This window comes from Natrix helvetica (genome assembly GCF_964273705.1).
Source record: "Natrix helvetica genome assembly, chromosome: 4".
In the NCBI taxonomy this organism is placed as follows: Eukaryota; Metazoa; Chordata; class Lepidosauria; order Squamata; family Natricidae; genus Natrix; species Natrix helvetica.
In genome coordinates, this window is record NC_138550.1 from 74194473 (window position 1) to 74217854 (window position 23382).

At 39.6% G+C, this 23382-nt stretch overlaps 1 protein-coding gene across 2 annotated transcripts in view; it reads right to left on the bottom strand.

Moving 5' to 3' along the window:
• Positions 1–23382, bottom strand: part of RALGAPA2 (Ral GTPase activating protein catalytic subunit alpha 2) — a 192922-nt gene that overhangs the window by 91869 nt on the left and 77671 nt on the right. For both annotated transcript variants that reach the window (XM_081950241.1, XM_081950242.1), the window contains 5 exons: positions 16393–16465; positions 16070–16228; positions 15008–15201; positions 14157–14255; positions 12173–12328 (listed from right to left, as the gene is read on the bottom strand). In XM_081950241.1, coding sequence (XP_081806367.1) covers positions 12173–12328; positions 14157–14255; positions 15008–15201; positions 16070–16228; positions 16393–16465 — 681 coding nt within the window. The remainder of the gene's footprint in view (positions 1–12172; positions 12329–14156; positions 14256–15007; positions 15202–16069; positions 16229–16392; positions 16466–23382) is intronic.

The window sequence follows — 23382 nt, forward strand, 5'->3', positions numbered from 1 at the left end:
AATTTATGGATTTAAAGAGAGAAATTTTATTAGCAATTTCATTGATAACACTACCGACAATCAAAAGATAAACTGATTAAGGAAACAGAGGAAGGGCATCGAAATTACATGAGAGATTTTATAAGCAAAGAGTTGCTAAGAGGAGTCCATACAAAGTTGATTAAGGAGATAATTAGAGGACTGACACCAAAAATGGCAGAAGATATGAGACTGTTTTGCTACTGGAAAGATACAGGTTGATAGATGGAAGAGTATAATTTAAAACTAGCTAAACTTAGTGAAATTTAGTGACAATATATATAGTTAAATAAATAATCGATAATGATAATAATGTATACAATGCATAGTGTTATGATAAGTAATAACTGGGTTCCTTTCATGAATGGTACCCATGAAAGGAAGATTAGAAACCTTTTTGGATTATATATAAAGGTTAATTAAAAAAAAGAATTAAGTTAGAGATTCAGTTAAGTCTTGATTATTAGGGGGGGAAATGATATGGTGCAGGATATAGTCAAATAAAGAAGGGATAATGATAACAACGTATATACACGTATGGATACAACATAAGGAAATTGGATGTAAATTGTAAACAGTGATTTGGAAAGAAGGATTAGAAAACTTTGTTATTAAATATTATGGATGTTTAGCTAGAATAGGACGTAAGGATTTAGTGCAGGGGTGTCCAAACTTGGGAACTTTAAGACTTGTGGACTTCAACTCTGGGAGTTGAAGTCCATAAGTCTTAAATTTCCCAAGTTTGGACACCCCTGATTTAGTGTCATTGGAGGATTTTAGAAATAGTAAATGAAATGCCAGTATGTGGTTATGTATTAAATCTTGGTATATTTTATGATGAAGGACATTTAAACAATTATAGTCAAATGAAAATGGAGGTATGATGATGGTAACATATATAAATATCTGAGTTAAAATACTTGAGTTAATATGAATTATGCTTGATGACTGTCGAAGAGATGCACGAAAGTCTTTTGTAACCAACTGATACACTTTCTACAGTATGTAAAGAAGGAAGATTTTATGTGCTGTGTTTGTTTTGAAAATTTTAAAAAAACTTTGAAAAAATAATAATCCCCGATGGCTTAGATTTATGTAGCTTTTTCACACTGTGCCTAGCTAGGATGAATTCAAGGTAGCCAAATATTTTTTGACAAGCTGTTGCTGTCAAATGTTTGAAATCTTCCCTTTTATAAAGCAATACAGAAAACTGCCAATTTCAGAAGAGAATTCACCTCCAAGGAAATTGCAACATAAGAACTGTGTAATGTCAGGGAGTTTACGAATACAAAAATAAATAAGGTAGTTCAAACATACTAGGTTGTTTCCTTCCTTCAAAGTACAGTTCTCTAAATGTAAATAGCATTCAGCAGCATGCAGCCTAGCAAATCAATCATTTTAATTGAATGCTAAATACACAGAAAGAGTAAGACCACAACCAATAAAAAAAGCACAGAAAAACATCAACAGAAATAGGTTTATAACTAATCCTGCCACACACATCCTTTGCCACGTTTATAGCTGATCTATAAACATGCAAAATGATTTTGGATTATTATAGTTCCAAACCATTCTACAATTACCAAAATGAAAATTTCAAATGAGAGATTGGTTCTGTAAGTGCTTCCATTGTTTACATAATTGCAGAATATAATTTAGTGTCAGTGCTGTTATAGAAAAAAATAGGAAAAAAGCACTGCAAACCATTGCTATACAAAATGTTGTAGAATCAGAAGAAGGGAGAGTTCTGCTTGTGATTAAATATCATAATTTATGTTGATAAATTTACATTTTCAAAGCACCAAAAAAATTTATACTGCATATTTATTTTAATATCTTCTTTTACCTCTATCAAATTTACTGAAAGGTTATAAAATATCTTTTTCTTATATTCATTATTGACTATTGACATTTATACAAGTAACATGATAGTCTGCCATATGTCTTCAGAAAGTTTGAGTTGTTCCTAACCAGAAAGAAGTTAACAGATTAATTCCTGCCTTTAATTATGTAGAGCAGGTTTGAGGTGCTAAAGAGCTTAACATCATTTTCCTTTTTCAATAAAAAGAGATATTTAAATAATAAACTATAGTAGTATGGAAGGCAGCTAAGCAATATCATTATTTAATGAATTATTTTGATAAAATACTCAGGTACACCCAATTCAAATATTTTTAAAAGACTACTGAAAGGTTTATTAAGAACAGCATATAGCACTAATAAACTAGTGTTTGCACTAAGAGTTTAGAAACTTCTCTGCATATCCTTAATTGTTCTGAGCCATTAGATTTTTCTCTGCATCCCAGTTTAGTATTTAAATTAGGCTTTCTGTATAAAACATCAAAACTGCAAACTCCACGTCCAAACCCTCATTAATTGCATGCTATTGTTTCTAGTGGAAATACAAATAATTAAAAGGTTTATAGGAAATTACATTGTTGAAATATTTTTGGACTTTGTCAGCTACATTATTTTCCTCTCTGAACGTAAGATTAATAAATATATAATTGCAGGATGCTATTTCTAAAACACAGCCTCTAATTCTGATTGCATCTAGAGTAAAGTATGCAAAAAATAATAATGATGATGATGCAACTGTTGCATGATGTTGCTCTTTTAATTGGGAGATGTTGCTAGAATAAACTAAGGGAAAAGAAGAATGCAAGACACAATGAAGAAGAAATCATTCTCAATTCTTACCAAATATCAGAACCCCGAAAATTCCTAAAGTATAACAATAAAGTAATACCAACTTTGAATTTATAACAAATGTCTACTTTAGGAATTACATCAACATGAAGTCTGGAAGAATGAAAGGGAACATTTTATTTCAATCAATTGCACTGAATTCCCAGTGTATTCCCTTGCAACCATACAATGATTTCACCTCAACCTTATCCCTATAGCAAAATAGTAACTTATTTTTTAAACTTCAATTAGCAAAACCAGCAAAACTTGTGTGCTCAGATGTTTTCCCACATTGATGGGGTCTACCCTCCTCCCACTTTGTTTTTCCAGGTAGTGGTAATGGTACTTTTCATGCTTGGTCTCTGATACTTCTAGACAAGCCCCTTCACCAGGGCTGTGTTACTGCCCCTCTCACCACATATCTGAGAAAGATTGCCCTGTGCTTTATAAATAACATGGTCAAAATTAATACCTGTTTAAGGACATGGATGATGCAGAATGCTGTCTTCCACCACTTGCACAAAAAAATAGCTAAGAGTATTTTCCTATAAAGGATTCTATTCAACAAAGGGCTATAATCAAGTGAAAGTCATGATTACTTCAGAAGTTTCATGTTTTTGTATAGCAAAAAACAAAACAAAACATGAGAAGTTGTATGGAACTGGCGCCATGCAGTGACTATGAAGTTGAACTAGAGCAGTGATGGCGAATGTTTTTCTATTCAGGTGCCAAAATGCAATGCCCTTCCCCCTGACGCATGTGTGCACACCCCTCCTGCCCTCCACCCTGCACACAGGCCTCACTGAAGCCTCCAGACATCAGGTAGGCCCGTTTCGCTGTTTCACACCCTCCCCTGGCTTCAGGAAAACCTGCGGAACATGTGGATGGCAAAAAACAGGCCCAACTGGAAGGCCCAACTGGGGAGGGTGAAAACGGCCTCTCTTTGCTCTCTGGAAGGCCGAAAATCAGCTGGCCAGCTAGCAGATATGTGCCGGAGCTGACGTAGGGCAACACCTCACGTGCCCTCAGATATGGCTCCACATGCCACACGTGCCATAGGTTCACCATCATGGGAGTAGAGGTTGAGAGACGCAGATAATAATTGTAAACTTTGCTGCTGATCTTTAAGTTTATTTGTGGGTGCTTCCAAAGTTGATTTCCAGAAGAGGGCATTAGTCTCATACCTATCAGCATACATATACAGCAGTATCTTTTAATCTCAGCTGACTGGGACACAATGGCTCAGTGGCTAAGATGCTGAGCTTGTCGATCAGAAAGGTCAGCAGTTCAGCAGTTTGAATCCCTAGTGCTGCGTAACGAATCAAGTTCCAGTTACTTGTCCCAGCTTCCGCCAATCTAGCAGTTCAAAAGCAATAAAAAATTCAAGTAGAAAAATAGGGACCACCTGGTGGGAAGATAACAGCTTTCCATGTACCTTTGGTGTTTAGTCATGCCAGCCAACATGTTTTTCATCTAGGTTTTGCAGGACAGTAAAGGAATTTTTGACATTGACAAAGGCATTGGCTTTTGAAACAAGCCTTTTGCTACTCTTAAATATATACAATACATAACATTATCCCTGTTTCATATAGGTGATCATTTACTATCACCAAGTCTCAATGCTTTACTAGCAAGTAGTAACCTCCTATTGCCAATTAGATCTGTCATTGCCTGGAGGATGCAGTTGAATCAATGTGACCTGTTTCACTGAGCTGTCCACGGTACTTTCATGGCAATCTGGATTACTATCAACCCCACTCCATTGTAAATCATTCCAGCATTCTCTGGAAGAGAATACCTTTTCTTAATTTCTAAGACTCCACAAAAGGGATTTTTAAAAAACTATTTCTGAAAGAGTTCTGTGGATCTGAAATATCAGCAGGAAAATATTGTCATAGTAAACCCTATGTAGAATTTCAGTAACAGATCTGTATTTATGCATGGGGGAGGATTGCCACTGTAGGTCCTGTGCAAATACTTTACTCTGACACATATTTACTCAGTGAGAAGATATATTCCTCCTTTGCAAAGCAAATAGCATTTAAGTATGCAGAAATTTGCTTTGCATGGAGTATAGTGAATGTTTTGATTTCAGGGCCAAAAGTAATGCTTTATTAATCTAAATATTCCAACAAAGGCTTGTTACCAACAATGCTTTACTGTTCTATGCTTATTTATAGCTGTTCATATCCCCATATCTGCTGATTTTGATTATTAATACTACCCAAGAAAGGGCTGAAAAATGAATCATCTGCCTTTTTCTATGTGATGTTATCGTAAGGGGAAATAAAGTTGATTTATCATAAAGGCAATGCTCCCTAAACTGATTAGGTTCAACATGTGACCTCTCACAAATATAATACATAGGAATTATCTAAAGCATTTTTTCTTTTGAATCAGATGTAATTCATGTGCACTGATCCAAAATGTCATCGAAGTATATGTTGGTTGAGCAGACCCTTTAATTATTGTCAAATGTTTGCAAGTTATCTTCTTCTTTAAACCCCCTGCTTTTATCTAACCCTTACAGATAAACATATTGTAACTTTCCAGAATGTTTACATATATAGTCTTAAAAGTCTCACTAGCTTTGTTCAGATTTAGATAAAATGCAGTGTATTCAGAATGGAAAATAATACATGAAGAATCACAAAAGCAATTCTGTCTCAGAATTGCATGTTCGGCTTACTGAAAAATCTGAAGCTAAGTCTGCCACCAAGAGGAATAAAAGAGAATTATATTTATGTTGCTTACTAAAAAATTTAGAAATACTGATTTCACTTCTTACTCTGGTTATGCATGGTTTAAGGTAAACCAAATAAAACAATTTTCTATCATGCATTTGATAGCATTATATATTTTGTATGCTTACATACTATGTAAATTTATTTGGAAATGGAAGCCATGTTAATAGTCGAACTTGGAATTTTCACGTTTGGACAGTTATTACATTTAATATTTGACACAGTCAATTGACTTAATAAAATTATCTTCCTCTACCTTATACTATTTTATCATACTTTTTATCTACTGTTTATCTCATCTATATTTAATTTTATCTCATCATAGCTATTTTATCTAAGGTCATTATCTTATCTCATTTATTGTATTTTATTATGGCTGATGCTCATGTTTGATATGATCAGTTCTAATTGACTAATCAATAAAGTATATCTTATGTTTAATAATAATTTTAAAATAAAATACAGATATTCTTTTTAGTACTAATTTTTATTGTTGCATTCATTCAGTCATACTAAACAAAAAGTCAATATGCTAACTGAGTGGATTTCTATTTAGGAAGACCTTCAAAATGCAAGATATCAACCTACACTATATTTAGCATTATGAGTGGCTGCCATTTTAGAGTTATCTGATAACAGAATAATTCACATTATATAAGTAAAAAAAAAACCCAAATATACCATATATAGCAAGCAAGGAGATAACAGCAACCAATTAGTCTGTATAAAAGTAGAGACAGATTTTTAAAAAGTTTGGTTTGTTTATGTTTCAACCTTTTTCTGCATGGTTGGAAGGCATACTTTATGAACAATATACACGATCTAGTCTATCCAATAAGACAGTTATTGCAAGGAAAACTTCAGAGACATTGTATATGCTATCTTGTTGGGCGAGAACAGAGAAGAGCCATTTTCAGTGAAGCCCCTAAGAGAAACCGGCATGGTTGCACAAAGATCTCTCTGATAAACTAAAGGACAAAAAAGACAGGTACAAAAAATGGAAGGAGGGACAAATAACCAAGGCAGAATATCAGCAGATCGCCAGAATCTGTGAAGACAAAGTCAGGAAAGCAAAGACTCAGAATGAACAAAGACTTGCAACAAAAGTCAAAGATAATAACAAAAAGTTTCTTTCAACATATAAATAGCAAGAAAACAGTCCACTAAAGAGAGAAAATGGCAAAGAAATAACAGGCAGCAGAGAGAAAGAAGAGCTGCTTAACTCATTCTTCGCATGCATCTTCATGAAAAAAGAAACTATACCATATCTTTCAAAAATCCTGGAGCACTGGGGAACTACCAGAAGATTGAAAAAGACTTGATGTGGCTTCCATCTTTAAAAAAAAGAGAAAAAATAAATAGACCCAGGGAAGATACTGGAAAAGATCTGCAAACATCTAGAAATAAATAAAATAATAACTAGAAGTCAGAATGTGTTTGTTAAAAACAGATCATGCCAAACCAATTTTATTTCATTCTTTGACATAATAATTAAATTAAAAGATCAGCGAAATGCTGTGGACATAGTATACTGTACTTAGACTTCCGAATGGCATTTGACAAGGTAGACCACAACATACTTCTTGGTAAGCTAGAAAAAAGTGGGATAGATAGCATCACCATCAGAAGGATTTGTAACTGACTGAAAAAGAGTACTCAATGAGTAGTCCTTAATGGTACTACATCTATAGGAAGAGAAGTAAGTAGTGAGGTACTACAAGGTTCCCTCTTAGGCCCAGTACTCTTCAATATCTTCATAACCGACAGATGAGGGATTAGAAGGGGAATTTATCAAATCTGCAGATGATACTAAGCTGGCAGGAATAGCCAACATCTGAGATGATAGGTTCAAGATCCAGATTTAAATACTGGGCCTAACGAACAAAATGAAATTCAATGTAGAGAAAAGTAAAGTCTTACACTCAGGCAAGAAAAACAAAAAGTATAGATATAGATTGGGAGAAACCAGGTTCAATAGCAGTAACTGTGAGAGGGATCTTAAGAGTCTTAGTGGAGAACCAATTAAATATGAGCCACGGTGGCGCAGTGGTTAGAGTGCAGTACTGCAGGCTACTTCTGCTGACTACTGGCTGCCTGCAATTAGGCAGTTCAAATCTTACCAGGCTCAAGGTTGACTCACTTCCATCCTTCCAAGGTAAAATGGATAAAATGAGGACCCAAAACTGTTGGGGGCACTATGCTGACTCTGTAGACCTCTTAGAGAGGGCTGTAAAGTGATATATAAGTCTAAGTGCTCTTGCTATTGCTAACAGTATGCAGCAGCAGCAGCCCAAAAAGTCAATGCAATCCTAAATTGCATTAACAGAGCAATTCGATCAAAACCAGACCTAGAATACTGCATCCAGTTTTAGTCACCACACTATAAAAAAGATGTTGAGACTAGAAATAGTGCAGAGAAGAGCAACAAAGATGATTAGTAGACTGGAGGCTAAAACAAATGAAGAATGGTTACAGAAACTGGGCATGGCTAGCAGTGGTGGGTTCCGGATCCAGGTGCAACCGGTACGGTGCAATGGGACCAGGTATCCACCACATGTACGCGCGCAGCACGTGCACACACATGTGCACAGTGCGTGCATATGTACTTACCACCCACAACGCTCCAGCTGCTCAGCGGAGCATCGCGCAGGCGCCATATGCTCCATACGCATATGGAAGCCCCGAACAGATCAAATACAGGTAAGGAGCATGGGAGGGCAGGTCGACCCTCTGAAGCACTGTACCAGAATGGTACCTGGTGCTCCCAGCAGGCACAGGTACGCCCGTACCAGGGCGTACCGGCCATATCCCACCACTGGTGGCTAGTCTAGTGAAGAGAAGGACCAGAGTAGATATGATAGCAGTGTTCCACAGAGGCTGTCACAGAGAGGAGGTGGTCAACCTATTTTCTAAAGCACCAGAAGGCCAAATAAGGAATAATGGATGGAAATTGATCAAAAAGAGATTCAAGCTAGAAATAAGGAGAAATTTTCTGATAGTGAGAACAATCAATCAATGGAACAGTTTGCCTTCAGAAGCTGTGGGAGTTTCGTCACTGGAAGGTTTCAAGAAGAGACTATCAGAAATAGTGTAGTGTAGGGCCTCCTGCTTGGGCAGGAGGTAGACTAGATGACCTACAAGGTCCGTTCCAATTCAGTTATTCTGTTAAGAGTTGGATATAGTGTATAAAGAAGAAAGTAAGGAGTGTACGAATTATCCATAGAGGAAAATTATTGTTCTGAATCTTGAGCAGTATTTACACTTCCATATATATGTTCTTATATAACAGACAGCAATGCCTTATTTCTTACTGAAACAACTGATACCAGTTTTCCCTACAACAGCCCTGTGGGGTGGTTGAAATGAGATTGAGTGACTTACCCAAAGTCACCCAGCTGATTTTTCATGCCTCAGGAGAGACTAGACTTTACAATTCTATTGTAAATTGTAAACAATCAACCATAGAACCCAGACAAGGAATAATGGATGGAACCTGATCAAGGAGAGATTCAACCTAGAAATGAGAAATTTTCTGACAGTAAGAACAATCAACCAACAGCTTGCTTTCAGAAATTTGAGTGCTTCATCACTGGATGCTTTCAAGAAGAGATGGGGCAGCATCTGTCAGAAATGGTATAGGATCTCCTGCTTGACCAGGGGTTGGACTAGATCAGTGATGGCAAACCTATGGCACGCGTGCCACAAGTGGCACGCAGAGCCATTTGTCAGGGCACGCGAGGCGCTGCCCTGTCAGCTGGCCAGTGCGCATGTGTGCGCTGGCCAGCTGATTTCACCCTTTTTAAAAGCCATTTTTCGCCCTCCCCAGGCTCCAGAGGCTTTATAGGAGCCTGGGGAGGGCGAAAAATGGCTTTTGGCTCTTGTCGCCCTCCCCAGGCTCCTATAAAGCCTCTGGAGCCTGGGGAGGGCGAAAAAAACATGTAAAAATGGGGGGGATCGCGCGTTGTGCCCGCATGCGCACTGGGGGGTCGCACGTTGCATTATGGGTGCGGCACACCCGCACACGACCCCCCTGCACTTCCCCCCACTTGTGGCACGCGAGCCAAAAAAGGTTTGCCATCGCTGGACTAGATGAACTACAAGTTACTTTCCAACTCAGTTATTCTAATTATTGGTTTCTAACCTAATGCCTTAATTATTAGACCAAATGAGGTTAAGAGTGATCCAATCCATATATGTATGTTTGATCATGAGATTGTCAACAAAGGAAGCTTAAGTAAGAAATTTAAACATTTGGATTCAGAAACTGAAGGAGTTAATCCAAATTGTAAGAGCGGCAATTAGTTTTGTTGGTTTACAAAGAGTGTTCTCTTCCTCTGGAATAATTCACTGAAAACTGCAAAGCAATTTGGAAACTGAAAAGCAAGACAATTTGTCTTTCTTTTGCCAGTCTCTGAAAAAAAAGGAACAGATGAACACTTTATTTGCCTTTTACCAAAGTTTTAAATGTTTTCTGCTGTCTTGATTTAAATGGTCTATTCTTTATTTTTAACAAAATGTACTTTAAATCAGAAGAGCACGTTTTAAGTAATAATCTATTTTTATTGTTTGCTGAAGAAAATGAATGAGAACAAGCCAATTTAAAAGCAGCTGGTGGTTATGCTGTTATAACATGGCAAATGTATCTCTCAAATACCCACAAATAATTCAGCTGAATTTTTTAAGTAATAATCTATTTTTATTTTTTAAGTAATAATCTATTTTTATTGTTTGCTGAAGAAAATTAGTGAGAACAAGCCAATTTAAAAGCAGCTGGTGGTTATGCTGTTATAACATGGCAAATGTATCTCTCAAATACCCACAAATAATTCAGCTGAAGCTGGTTCATCTCCTAATGTTTTCACAACTACATAACTGCTAATTTGCTATTAATATTCTAATTTTATTTTATATAAAAATGATTTTTTAAAAATCTGACAAAAATGGAATTAAATGTAAGTACATTCTAAAATTTATATATATCCCTGAATAAACCATTGCATTCATACTGTATCAAACAAACACTTTTATTAAAAATGATGATTGCAAAATATTCCTGATAAGTGAAATGATTTAAAACATTAAATTGGCTCTCCCTGACTAGTGAATTAAATTATGAATTGAATCAATTTGATTTAAACCAAATCCATCCTATTTATAATTATTCAGATCTTCAGGATCCATTTTTTTAGGAATGCTCTCGTGGGACCTCTTATAATGAGGCTAAGTTCATTCTTTGTAAGACCAAATTTATAACTCCCAGATCCAGCTGAGCATTCTATTCAGTGGTGGGTTCCGGATCCCGTTGCAACCAATATGGTGCGCAGGGCCTTACCGCCTGCAATGCTCCAGCTGCTTGGCGGAGCGCCACACAGGCGCTGTACGTTTCGTGCGCATAAGCCCTGAAAACCTCAAATACCGATAAGGAGCACAGGCGGGCAGGTGGGCCCTCCAGAGCACCGTACCGGAATGGTACTGGTGCTCCCAGCAGGCACCGGTACGCCCGTGCCGGGGCGTACCAGTCATAACCTACTACTGATTCTATTCTTACTAAAGATTACATTACATATAATACACTGAGGGGGATTATATAATTTAGCAATAATTGGTTCCAATTCCAGCTTCTTTACTTTCCCTCTACTCTCATTTCCAAGAAAAGTACAATTCTTTGCCTAGCCCAAAATCACATCTTGCTCTGATGCAAGGACGGCCCACTAACCATTTCCCAAGCATTTGTCCACATGCCTCTAGCTGTAATTCAGTTTTAGTCTGAAGTTGAGCTAAAGATGCTTTAAGAAATTAACCACTCTGAGTCTGTAATTGGAAGCATAACAGAAAAGCATTAGAACCCATTGTGGTGCTCCTAGGAAGAATCCTTGTAAAATTTCCCACCACCACAAATTACAATTGGTTTTCATGAACATATTTAGCTATATAATATATCTGATATATTCAAATATCTTATATCTGAATGAGGCAGAATTTCTGAATAAGCTGTAAGAAGTAAAGAATAACTAGAAAGGTCTTTTGCTGAACAATGTCAAGTATTTAGTTCACATCTTTAGGCCTTTAAACCTGTAAGTCATCCAGAAGAATTCAATCAGATGCTTTTGACACCTTTATAGTCTAAGACAGGCTTTCTCAAAGTTTGCAATACTAGAAGCCCCCTAAATCCTTCTTTACATTCATCTGCTGAAATTGTAATCTAAAAAAAAAGTGTTTGGCAATCCTCTCATGAATAAAATCAAACAAATAATACATAATACATTAATAGGTAAACCAGAAAACATCTGTGATTGTTAGATACTTCTGACAAATGGCTAGATCTGTGAGTTTAACCATCTCACAAAACTATAGGCTTTGTGTTTCTTTGTTGCCTGTGGAAACCCACTTTGGCTTCTCCAGGCAAAGTGAGATTGTAGAAGAACTGCTGTTTCTGGAAAAGCAACTAAATGCTCTTTATACTAGGGATATCTAGGACAACCAGTTTTCAGTAAGAAATGAAGTGAAAATGGTTTGAGGTGAAAGCCCTTCTATTAAAGGCTGTATCCTATGTTGGAAAAAAAGTTATTCATTTTTTCTCTATTCATTCTTCCCCTTAGCCTCATTTCAATCTACTCCAGAATTTCCTTTCATTTACACAAAAAATATCTTATGATCCAAATTAGGCAAATTGTATTAATTAGTGCAATTCAGTTTTAAAATTAGAACGATCTCATTAATACCTGATCTTTATTAGTTAAGCCAATGTGCATGATAAGATAAAAATGCACCAGGTAGTCAGGATTTGGCATAAAATCTTGACGTCTTGTCATCATAGCACATATCAGTTTGTAGGCATGAATCTTTCCTTCTTTATATTCATCGGGTAAAGTTGTAGCCTAAAAAAAACATTTTGTTAAATCATTTGTGAACTCTGAAACCACCAGACCGTTATATATTAAAATATGTAAATATCCTCACCAGGGTGGTTTTGATTCTATTTCTGATGCTAGTCCGAAATATTTTTTTAAACACTCCCAAAAAAATCAAATTGTTGATCTTAAATTGTTAATTCATAAATAGATAAGTTTTCAAATCTAGTGCAAACCTCCAGTAATGCCAAGTGTGATGATACAAGTTTTATATATTCCTTCTCAACAAGTAGGTTTCAGCAAATCTGTTCAAATCCCCACAATTCCTACCTTCCTGTGGCCCACTACCATTTCTGTAGTCACCTATCACTGACTAAGTGGCTCAGTGGCTAAGACACTGAACTTGTCAATCAGAAAGGTCGGCAGTTCGAATCCCTAGTATAGGTCTCCTGCGTGAGCAGGGGGCTGGACTAGATGACCTCCAAGGTCCCTTCCAACTCTGTTACTGTACAGGGCAATGGTTAAGCCTCAATCATTGATTTGCCTGGGTAAGCAGGATCCGTTGTCCCTGAGGTCACACCCCACAAAACATGCTGCATTGTTTCCATAAAGGCGATTCTGGATAACCAACCTTAGGCTACACATAGTAAAAAAAATGCTCACAACTATCTTTTTAAAAACTTTGCTATGGGGAAAGTAGAATTTATGGCTTATTTGCACATATATGTTGGGTTCTACAGTATACCTTCTTGCACACAAAGGTAGACATTAGGTAAAATACAAAGTTATACGCATGCATTAAGCTATACATGTAGTCCTCATCTTACAACAGTTCATTAAGTGACCGTCGTAATGGTCACTTTAATTGAACCATTAAGTGAAGTTATAATGGCACTGGAAAAGGTTACTTATGGTCGAGTTTCACACTTTTGCAGCATCCCCATAGTCACGTGATCAAAATTCAGACCGTTTGACAAATAAAGTCAATGGGGAAGCCACATTCACTTAACAATTGTGTTACTAACCTAATAACTGCAATGATTCAATTAACAACTGTGGCAAGAAAAGCCATAAAATGGGGCAAAATTCACTTAACAAATGTTTTGCTTAGCAACAGAAATTTTGAGCTCCACTGTGGTCATAAGTCGAGGACTACCTATACTTACTATGTTGGCTTTGTTAACTTTTGGTTTAAACACAGAATATGATCTTCATGCTACAGTGGTTAGCAGTATATTTTCATTGGAGCTAGTATAATTTAGGAAATAATTGAACTTTTTATTTGTTCAAATCATACCGAATACAAATAGATTGGTTTCTGGATTTGGGGTAAGTAAATCACTTTAAAAAACAAAACAATGTATTATAATTGCTGCTTCCATTGGGTGTTAAGAGACATTTTAATTTATTTTTATTATTTCAACAAAATTTGCCCTTCACTTTTTTTTTTAGATTGCATAGTAGGAGCAGTCATCATACAATATCACCTACACTATTTTGGGAGGTCTTTTAAGTTCTCATTATATTATGTGGTCGGAAGATTCAGAAAGTTTGGAACATGGATCACTCAATATGTCAGAGTGGATACAGCTGACTCAGAACATGCTGAGTAAGGCTACTTTACCCAGTTTCAAACAGAAATACATTTTCTCTGTCATGCACACCTCTTGTGGAATGTTCAAAATGTTTCTGACTTTCTTCACCTGGAACACAAGACACTAAAAGCATTCTGAGTAATTCTGGAAAATTCTAAATAGGGCATCTTGTTTGGCAATAAAAAAACTTTCCCTCTGTTCCAAGTCCATCCACGAACTATTTGCATTTTCATGCAAAAGGAAACAAACAACTAACTTACCTTGAACAACCATGATGCAAATATTCTAAGTGGTGGAATTAAAACAGGAGGGCATGGAGTAGACTGGTTATCCAGACTTATTGCCAGATTGTCTCTTATCTAAAACAAATAAACAAGAAATAATTTAAGTGTTTTAAATTTCATCAGCCTTATAAAGTTAGTTGCATTCTTCTTAAACATTTACATGCAAAATATTGGTTCTCAGTTATTTTCTAGCTGATTAGAATAAATTTAGTTGATGAGACCAAGACATGAGATGATCTATACATGTTCTTTCTTTTCTTCATTTTACAGGAATCAATGGAATTTTAAATATGCATTTCTCCTATTGCCTTTTTTCATCATTGAAAAAAGTGATGAACAGGGTTCTGAAATTGGAGCAGTTGTTTGCAAATGTCTCCATTTTCTATGGAACAAGATCCATTAGCTTGCCAAAAAGAAATATACATTAAAATTGTTCTAAACACATTAGTGGAATGATGGAGAATCCATCGCTTTCTAAATATTGCTGGATTTTAGTTCATTTATTCCTTATTTAGTCCAATATTCGTTTAGCAAATGTCTGCTATTGGAAACCATCATACTAGATAAAATACAGGGTTCCAAAATGTTTGACGTAGGGACCACATCTAGCAAGTTAGCCTCTGTTTTTTAACATGTGTGGGGCAAAAAAAATGGGAGTACTTTTGTGCATTTTGGGTGGCTTACTGCAAATAGTCAAGGCATTTCTATCATTAAATTATATTGTTAATTATTTTTCAGGAACTACAATTATTTGATTTGAATATATTATACAATGTTTATTTTAGCTGCTTACCTCACAGTAAATTTATCATAACATTCAACCTTACCTTTGCTAATTTGTGCCATAACTCAAAGAGATATTCAACAACTCTGGCATGTATTTTAGGAGACTGGATATTGTTCACATCTCCAAGAATTCCTAAAGTTCTTCTCCACAATACAGCTGCAGAGTCAGGATGCCATCCAGTAAGAGTGCCACCAGCAATTATACTATAGTCATCAGCAAGGAATTCACTGCTGTCTGAAAGAAAGAATGGTTTGCATTAGCCTTTGCACATATTAACATATGTGCAAAAACAGAAAAAGATATCAAATTTTATTCATTTAAAATATAGAAACAAAATACAAACATATAAATTTTATTTTCCCCTATCTTGGTGTAAAGGTGTAAAGATAGACCTTTATAACATCAACAATGCTTAAATACCACTTTATTGAAATCATATACATGTCTTATAATGATGAAATATAAAAGTATTTTTTTAAAAAAAGAAACCTGGTTTTCCATTTAGTTATACTGGAATAAAATCATGCAAATTTCTAGAACAATTGAAATATAAAATACAATATAATAAGAAAAAAGTAGATGATAAAGACAATAAAAGCATAAACGCAGCAGCTTGAATAAAATGTTTTTGAACATCAGCATGTTAAAAATTAACACATTGATTAAATTTCCCAGAAGAAAAAACATATTGGACTTGTATCTAAAACCCAATCAAGGTATGCCAGCTATTTCTCACTTTGGAGGATTATTGTATCAATGGAAAAGTAAATGCAAAAATAAAAGTTTACACTTATACAGACATACACTCTTCTATTACATATATTAAAAGTTAATAGAGTTTAGGCACTTAAGAAATATGACAATACCATATATGTTCCCATGTCTGGGAAGAAATAAAAGGACTAATCACTAGGGAAGGCAAAACTGAAGAGCTAGTACAAGCCTCTGCGCATGGAATGAATGAATGATGTCATGTCCTTTGTTTTATCTCCAAACAAGATGGTAGAAAGCTCAACCATTTCATAACTCAGTTTCCTTAGCTGAAGTATAATGTTATGATTAATACCAATTCAGTTTATCTTTCTCTTTTAAGACTACATACCTGAGAAGTTGGTAGCCAACCACTGATGGGCTTCTGGATCCATGGAAATGTCAGCGTGCATGGATATATCATTATTTTCTTCACATGTTTGCCAGGTAGCCAAACTCATGCCCATTTCATTGTTGTATCCAATAGAAGTATCACTACTAATACTTTCACCTAAATAAAAAAAAGTGAAATATAAAATAGGCTACAGTAATAAAATCTGAAAATATGACTGAAGTAATTAAAATAGAAAATGTTACTATATGAATCTGGTGACATCAGTATACAGTATTCTATTTCACCAATCATTTCAATAGTGATTTTTCTGAAACACTCACATTTTTCTTTCTCTTTCTGATTTCCATGCTGTCTGTCTGTCTTGAGATTTAATTCAGATGGAGTGTTGCTTGCCTGCATGATTTTGTGAAAAAAATGTTTTATATATTAATAGAATAATTGCAACACAGCTTCATAATTTTTCTCTGTCAAAGCACTGATCAATCTCACACACTACTACTGTATAAGCTTCACAATATTGGATATCATTCCTTAATTATTTGATTTCATTTATTTTTCTATGTTCAGAGATGAAAAGGACAGCAAAACTTGTTAAAATAATTAACAGGGATAAAAAAGAAAATAAAAAGGACATGTGAATGTATATGTTAAAAAAAAGAATTGATAACACAAAGCATTCTATTCAAATTCAAAAGGCTTTCATAGAGCTTCTGGGGCTGGGGAGGGCAGAAATGAGCAAAAATGGGCCAGTTTTTGCCCCCCCCCAGCCTCCAGCAGCACTCTATAAGCCTCCATAAGGCTATGCATGCAATTTGTTTGACAAAAAACAGGCCCGTTTTTGCCCCCCCCCCCCCCCCCCCGGAGCACTCTGCAAGCTGCCCCAAGGCTGTTCATATCTTTTATTTGAAAAAAAAAAAAAAACAGGCCCGTTTTCGCGAAAAACAGGCTGTTTTTCGGAGGTTTGCAGAGTGCAAAAATTTTTTTTTCCCTTTTGGAAAGCTCTTTAACTGATGAGAATTACATTGATCAAGTGCTGTGCCAGCAGAAACAAAGTTTCCTTCTCCAGCACATGGATAAATACACCTGGAAACATCTACCTACTTACTCTCTCTCTCCCTACCTACCTACTGTATTTCTCTATTTATCTCTATTTTTCTCTCTATCCCTTTATCTACCTACCTACCTATTCTACCTACCTACCTACTGTATTTCTCTTTCTTTCTCTCCCTCTCTATCCTTCTATCTATCTACCTACTTTAAAAAAAAAGCCTCTTCAAAACCTTGGTGAGTCTTATACTCTGAAAAATACGGTAATTGTAATTGCAATGAGTTTTAAAACTTGTTGTATACAGTATTTTTCAGAGTATAAGACGCACCTTCCCCCCCCAAAAAGTGAAAATTTGGGTGCGTCTTATACACTGAATGTAGTCTCACCCACCCACCAGACCCAACCCTTTGGCCTCTGCCTCCAGGAATTTATCTTCTTGCAGCAAACAGGGGCTGGCAGAGGCTGCAATAGGCTATAGCAGTGGTTCTCAACCTGTGGGGTTGACGACCCTTTCACAGGGGTCGCCTAAGACCATCGGATAAAAACATATTTTCGATGGTCTTCGGAACTGAGAGACCAATTTTATGGTTGGGGGTCACCACAACATGTGGAACTGTATTAAAGGGTCGCGGCATTGGGAAGGTTGAGAACCACTGGGCTATAGTAATCCCTGCAGCCTGAAACAGCTGATGATCAGGAGAAATTTAAAGTGAAAAGGGCGTTGATACACCTCTTCTAATAGGGTGGAGATAGCATCCATGCATGGGTTGACATTGTCCGCCTTCTGATTGGACTGAGTCTGATTAAAGATAGTTAAGACACGCCCCTTGTTGCTAGCTTTTTGGCGAAGAATATGGACCCCTCGTGACATCCATAGACAGAACCCCTCGTGACATCCATAGACAGACTCAACATGTCATCGCACAATTTTAGTAAACAATAACTTATCTACAATCAAATAGTATCAAAACTTACTTGACAATAAACAACCTGAAACATAACCCCTCGTGACATCTATAACCTCAAGATCTCCACCCTATTAGAAGAGGCATATCAGGTAAGTACCAATGCCCTTTCTCAATAGAGGTGGAGATAGCACCCATGCATGGGACATACCCAAGCCTTATTGTCCCTACGGGAGAGAATCAGACTGATCAGAAACAGGCATGGTCGAATGCGCCGCCTGTAATACCCTGCGGCCAAATGCTGCCTTCGCAGATGCAAAAGTATCTATTTTATAGTTGTTAATGAACAAGGAAGGTGAAGCCCAGGTGGCCGCCCTGCAGATCTCATCCAGAGAAGCTTGGGTTGCCCAGGCTGCCGTAGTAGCTGCACTTATCATAGAGTGCGCAGTTATGCCTCTAGGCACGGGTTCATGGTGTGCACTATATGCTGTAGCAATACAGCTGTGGATCCACCTGCAGATGATCGAGGCAGATACCTTCCGACCTAGAGTCGCGGGCTGAAACGTTACAAACAGCGTTTTAGACCTCCTAAAGTCAGACGTGCGACTTATATATACCTTAAGGGCACATTGCACATCCAGCTTGTGCCATCTTCTCTTCAAGGGATGGTTAGTTGAGGGGCAGAAGTTGGGTAAAATGACCTCCTGTGCCCGGTGAAACCAGGATGAAACCTTGGGTATAAACGAAGGGGCTACCTGTAGGACCACCCTATCAGTGTGGAAGGTACAAAGATCCTCCCTCACTGACAGCACCTGCAGTTCCGAGATCCTCCTGGCGGAGGTGATAGCCACCAGGAAGGCAACTTTCCACGTAAGGAACTGCAGTTCCACAGATCGTAGAGGTTCAAATGGGGAGCCCGTTAGAGCTGATAAAACTTTTGACAAATCCCACATGGGGTAGTGGTGAATAGGCAGTGGTCTCAAATTGACCGCACCCTTTAAGAACCTTCTTACAGTCGGGTGATGGGACAAAGGTTCCCCCCCCCCCAAAGCAGAATAGTGGCCAGAGCTGCTACCTGCCTCTTCAGTGGATTAGGTAATAGCCCTTTCTCCAGCCCATCTTGGAGAAATTCCAATACCTGGAGTACAGAAGCAGATGAAGGATGAAAGGTCTTGGCTTCACACCATTTACATAAATTATGCCATGTAGCATCATATATGCGGACTGTGGAGGGCCTCCTGGAGGCCTGGATCATGCCAATGACCCTGGAGGAAAAACTGTCAAGCACCAGGTGGTCAACTGGAGCCACTGAGGGTTTTGATGCTCCAGCAACCCCTGGCTGAGGACACCCTTGGCCTGAGGGATCCTCCAGGGTCTGGCCACTGACAAGGTCTGTAGGTCAGCAAACTACGGCCGTCGTGGCCAATGAGGAGCCACCAGAATCACCTCTGCTTTTGCATTGATCACCTAGTGCAACACCCGAGGAATCAGGTGCAGTGGGCGAAATGCATAAAGAAGCCTGAAGGGCCATCGACACCTGACAGCGTCCGTCCCCTTCGCCCCTTGCATCCGAAACCTCGCGTAGAAGTGGGGGAGCTGTATGTTGTCTGGGGTGGCGAAGAGTTCTACAACTGGCGAGCCAAAGCGATTCAAGATCAGCTGGAATAGATGAGGATGGAGGCGCCCTTCCGCATGGTCCACCTTGGCTTGGCTGAGCCAGTTGGCCCAAACATTTGCCACCCCTGAGATATGTTTTGCTGTCAATGAAGCCAAGTGCCTCTCCGCCCAGAGGCCCAGTCCTTGGCTTCCTTCATGAGTGTCTTGGACTTTGTGCTGCCTTGACAGTTCACGTGGGCTTTGGTGACCACATTGCCCATCAAGACTAATACGTGTTGGCTGGCAATAGTGCCGAGAAACCTCTGGAAGGCCAGGTGGATGGCTCTGAGTTCCAACCAGTTTATGTTGTGAGTCCTGTCCACCTGGTGACATTGTCCCTGGGCCATCTGCACCTGCAGATGTCCTTACCAGCCGCAAAGGCTAGCGTCCATGGTAACTGTCACCCTGTGAACGACCCTGAAGTGGCAGCCCCTGGTGATGGCCGTCGACCTCCACCAGCGGAGAGACTGGAGAATGTCCACGAGAACAGTGACCTTCACCAGTGATTACTCCTGCGTGCCTTCTGAATGGATAAGAGAAACCACTGTAGCTCCCTAGTGTGTAGGCGTGCACAAGGCACGATGTTGATAGCCAATACTAGTTCCCCCAGCAAGCGGGATAAGGTGGCCAGGGAGACCCTGCGCTGACTCAAAACCTCTCCAACCAGTTGTTCAATAGTTGCTTGCCTATCCTGTGACAGGAAAACCTGCCCAGAAACAGAATCAATCCATGCCCCCAGGTTAAAATCCAGGTGGTGGGTTCAAGGTGACTTTTGTCTGTTTATAGAAAACCCATGGACCTCCAAGGTGTGTAGTGTTATCTCTAAGTCCCGTCTTGCTCCAGAAATGACCTGGATTGTAACAATGTATCATCAAGGTAGCAATGGACACGCATGGTCGCAGCCCTCAGATGTGCTGCCATTGCTGCCAGCACCTTGGTGAGTGCTCGGGGGCAGAGGAAAGGCTGAATGGCAGGGCATTGTACTGATAGTGCCGCACAAATAACAGAAATTTGCGGTCTTCAGGCGGAATAGGGATGTGCAGGTAAGCCTCCGTCATGTCAAAGTGAGGTCACCTTCCTGCACCTCAAAATAGAATGCAACAAATGCATTTTAAATCTGCAATATTTTAAGTGACGGTTGAGCTGTTTTAGGTCTAGAATTGCTCTCCAACCCCCTGAGGGAAATAACAAAAAGAATAGAATACAAACCCTGATGTAATTGGTCGCCCAGAGCCAGTTGGACAGCCTTGATGTCCAAGAGGTGTTGTATTGCCAAATTCATGAGGGTTTGTCTGTCTGGATTGCGGGACACCAGGCAACAAATAAAGAAACTTGGGAGTGTGGAGAGGAATTCTAGAGATAAGCCTGACCTAATGGTATGTCGTACCCAGTCGTCAGAGGTAATCTCATCCCACTGGTCAGCGAAAAAGGCTAAACACCCCTCGATTGGTATGGAGGTGTAAAGGGATCTAAAACTTGCGGAAGTTGTGACCTCCCCTCCGAAAGGGCTTCTTGGTCTGGCTGCCCCTCTGGTATCTGTAGGATTGCTAACGCTGTCTCTGGCAATATCCCCCCTGGGCCCTAAAACCTGGGGACCCATAATCGTGGCCTCGAAAGGAGGTACCGTAGTTCTGCGCCCGAAAGGGCTTTCTCCTGGTATATGGTGTTGCACGGGGTGCCCCTTTCCTGGAAGCTGAGGATAAATTTTTTCTTTTATCTTTGTTCTTTATAAGAAGTGGCTCTAGAGCCTCTCCAAACAGGGACCCCCCTTTATAAGGGGCAGAGGCCAGAGGCCACCTATGCCTCATGTCCGCCTGCCATTGGTGAAGCCATAGATGAAGCCATGGCCCTAGATACAAATCTCGTGGTATTAAGTGTAGCATTGGCCATGAATTGGACTGCAGCCACTATCTTATTTAAATCTTGATGTGCCCTCGAATCAGCTGCTGGAATTCTTTGCTGGAGCTGTTGGAGACAAAAGAAGCAGGATTGTGAGAAGAAAGATGCAGTAGTTGAAGCCCACACTGCCCAAGCCGCCGCTTGATGACCGCGCTGCATTGTGAGGTCAGGTCTCTTGTCCTCTGGCTTGAGGACCTCTTCTTGTGATCCAGACATAGTGGTCGCCGTGAAAAGGACCGCTATCGGGGCGTCGATCATCAGAACTTGGAGATGTTGTCCCAGGTCATTGGCCACATTGTAGAACTTCTTGTCTATAGATGATGGTGTAGGGCCTGATATTGGGGATGCCCACTGGTGTTGCACCACATTCAGAAATAGTTTTGGGGCAGGAAAGGTCTCTGTTTCCACCATCTGTTCCGTAAAAAACGAATCAGTCGAAGCAGAAGCTATTGCAGTCACCAGAGCGGTCGGCAGTGCTGCAAAGGTGGCTGAAGCTTTAGCCTTGGTCAGCAAGGTCTTGAAGTGGGCTGGCTGGAACAGACCTAAGAATGAGGCTTTTTCTGGAACTGCCTCATCTCCAGAAAATTCAGGGTCCTTAATCTACCCATCTTCTGAGATGGGAGACTGGCTACGGTGAGACCTAGCCGGTGACAAGGGCCTCTGCACTGTTGGGGCTAGCACTGCAGCTAGCCACCGGAGCTACTGGTGGGGCTGCTCCAGACCCCTGTTGTAGACCTACAGCAATGCCCTGGGTAATGGCCAAAGCTATTATATTGGATGTTAGCCAAAGCCAGGGGAGGCAGTTGTAGGTCTGGGCGAAGCCCCTCAGCTGTAGGGGTGAATGTAGTCTCAACAGGTCTGCTGCACACAGTCCCCAACTGGACATCTTGCAATATGTGTCCTTTGAGATCAGCGCCTGATCCCCAAAGGCCTGAGGTGTTGATTGGAAATAGAGGACTGAAAGGTCCAGGGTTCTGTTCCAAGCGAATAGATGAGAGTTGGAAGGATCTACTGCTGGCTTGGGAACCTGATGCCCTTTTGATGAAGAGGAAGACCTGTAAGATGCAGACTTGGAGCCTTTAGTGCCAGTGGCCTGGTCTTTCCCCCTCTCAGACTTCGAGGCTGATTTGGAGGATTTCTTACCCTTTGACGAATGGTCAGAAGATTTTTCTGCCCTCTTGCGCCCTTTAGGGTCATCCCCTGCTTGGGAGGTGGAAGCCTCCACCGCAATTAGGAGTCCTTGATTGGAGGCTGCCCTGACTGGGCTCATAGGTTCTTCAGTGTCCAATGCTGAAGTGGCATCCGCCATCTTGGGAGAAATGGCAGCTGTCAAAATGGCGGTTTGCATCTTTTTTAATGGCCCGAGGCACTCCACAACTGCTCTAGCAATACTAGTTGAGACGCAGAGGTCGGCAGGGAGATAAGCACCATCCGAATGTTCGCTTATCTGCCTCTCTCAATTCGTGCTGCCTCGCCTTTCAGCCTCGGAGTCTCCCTAAGCACTCTGCTAGCGTCACCGGCAAAGCCTGATCTTGAGAGATCAAAGGGCTGGCGCTAGAAGCACAAACGGGTTGCTAGAAGCAGCGTGGCAGCGATCCGGCCACCGCGCCTCTCTTCGCTACAAGCCTCTCTCGTTGCTACAGGGACACTTTATGGGTGGCCTCAGCGGCCACAGAGCCAAAGTGCTGCCACCACTTTGAGACAAGCCCTCCCCAGAACAGCAACTTCAAAACATCCCAGCCGCAGCGTTTCCGGCTGCCTGTCAGCTTCTATTTAATGAAGGACGACGTGGTTTCACAGGC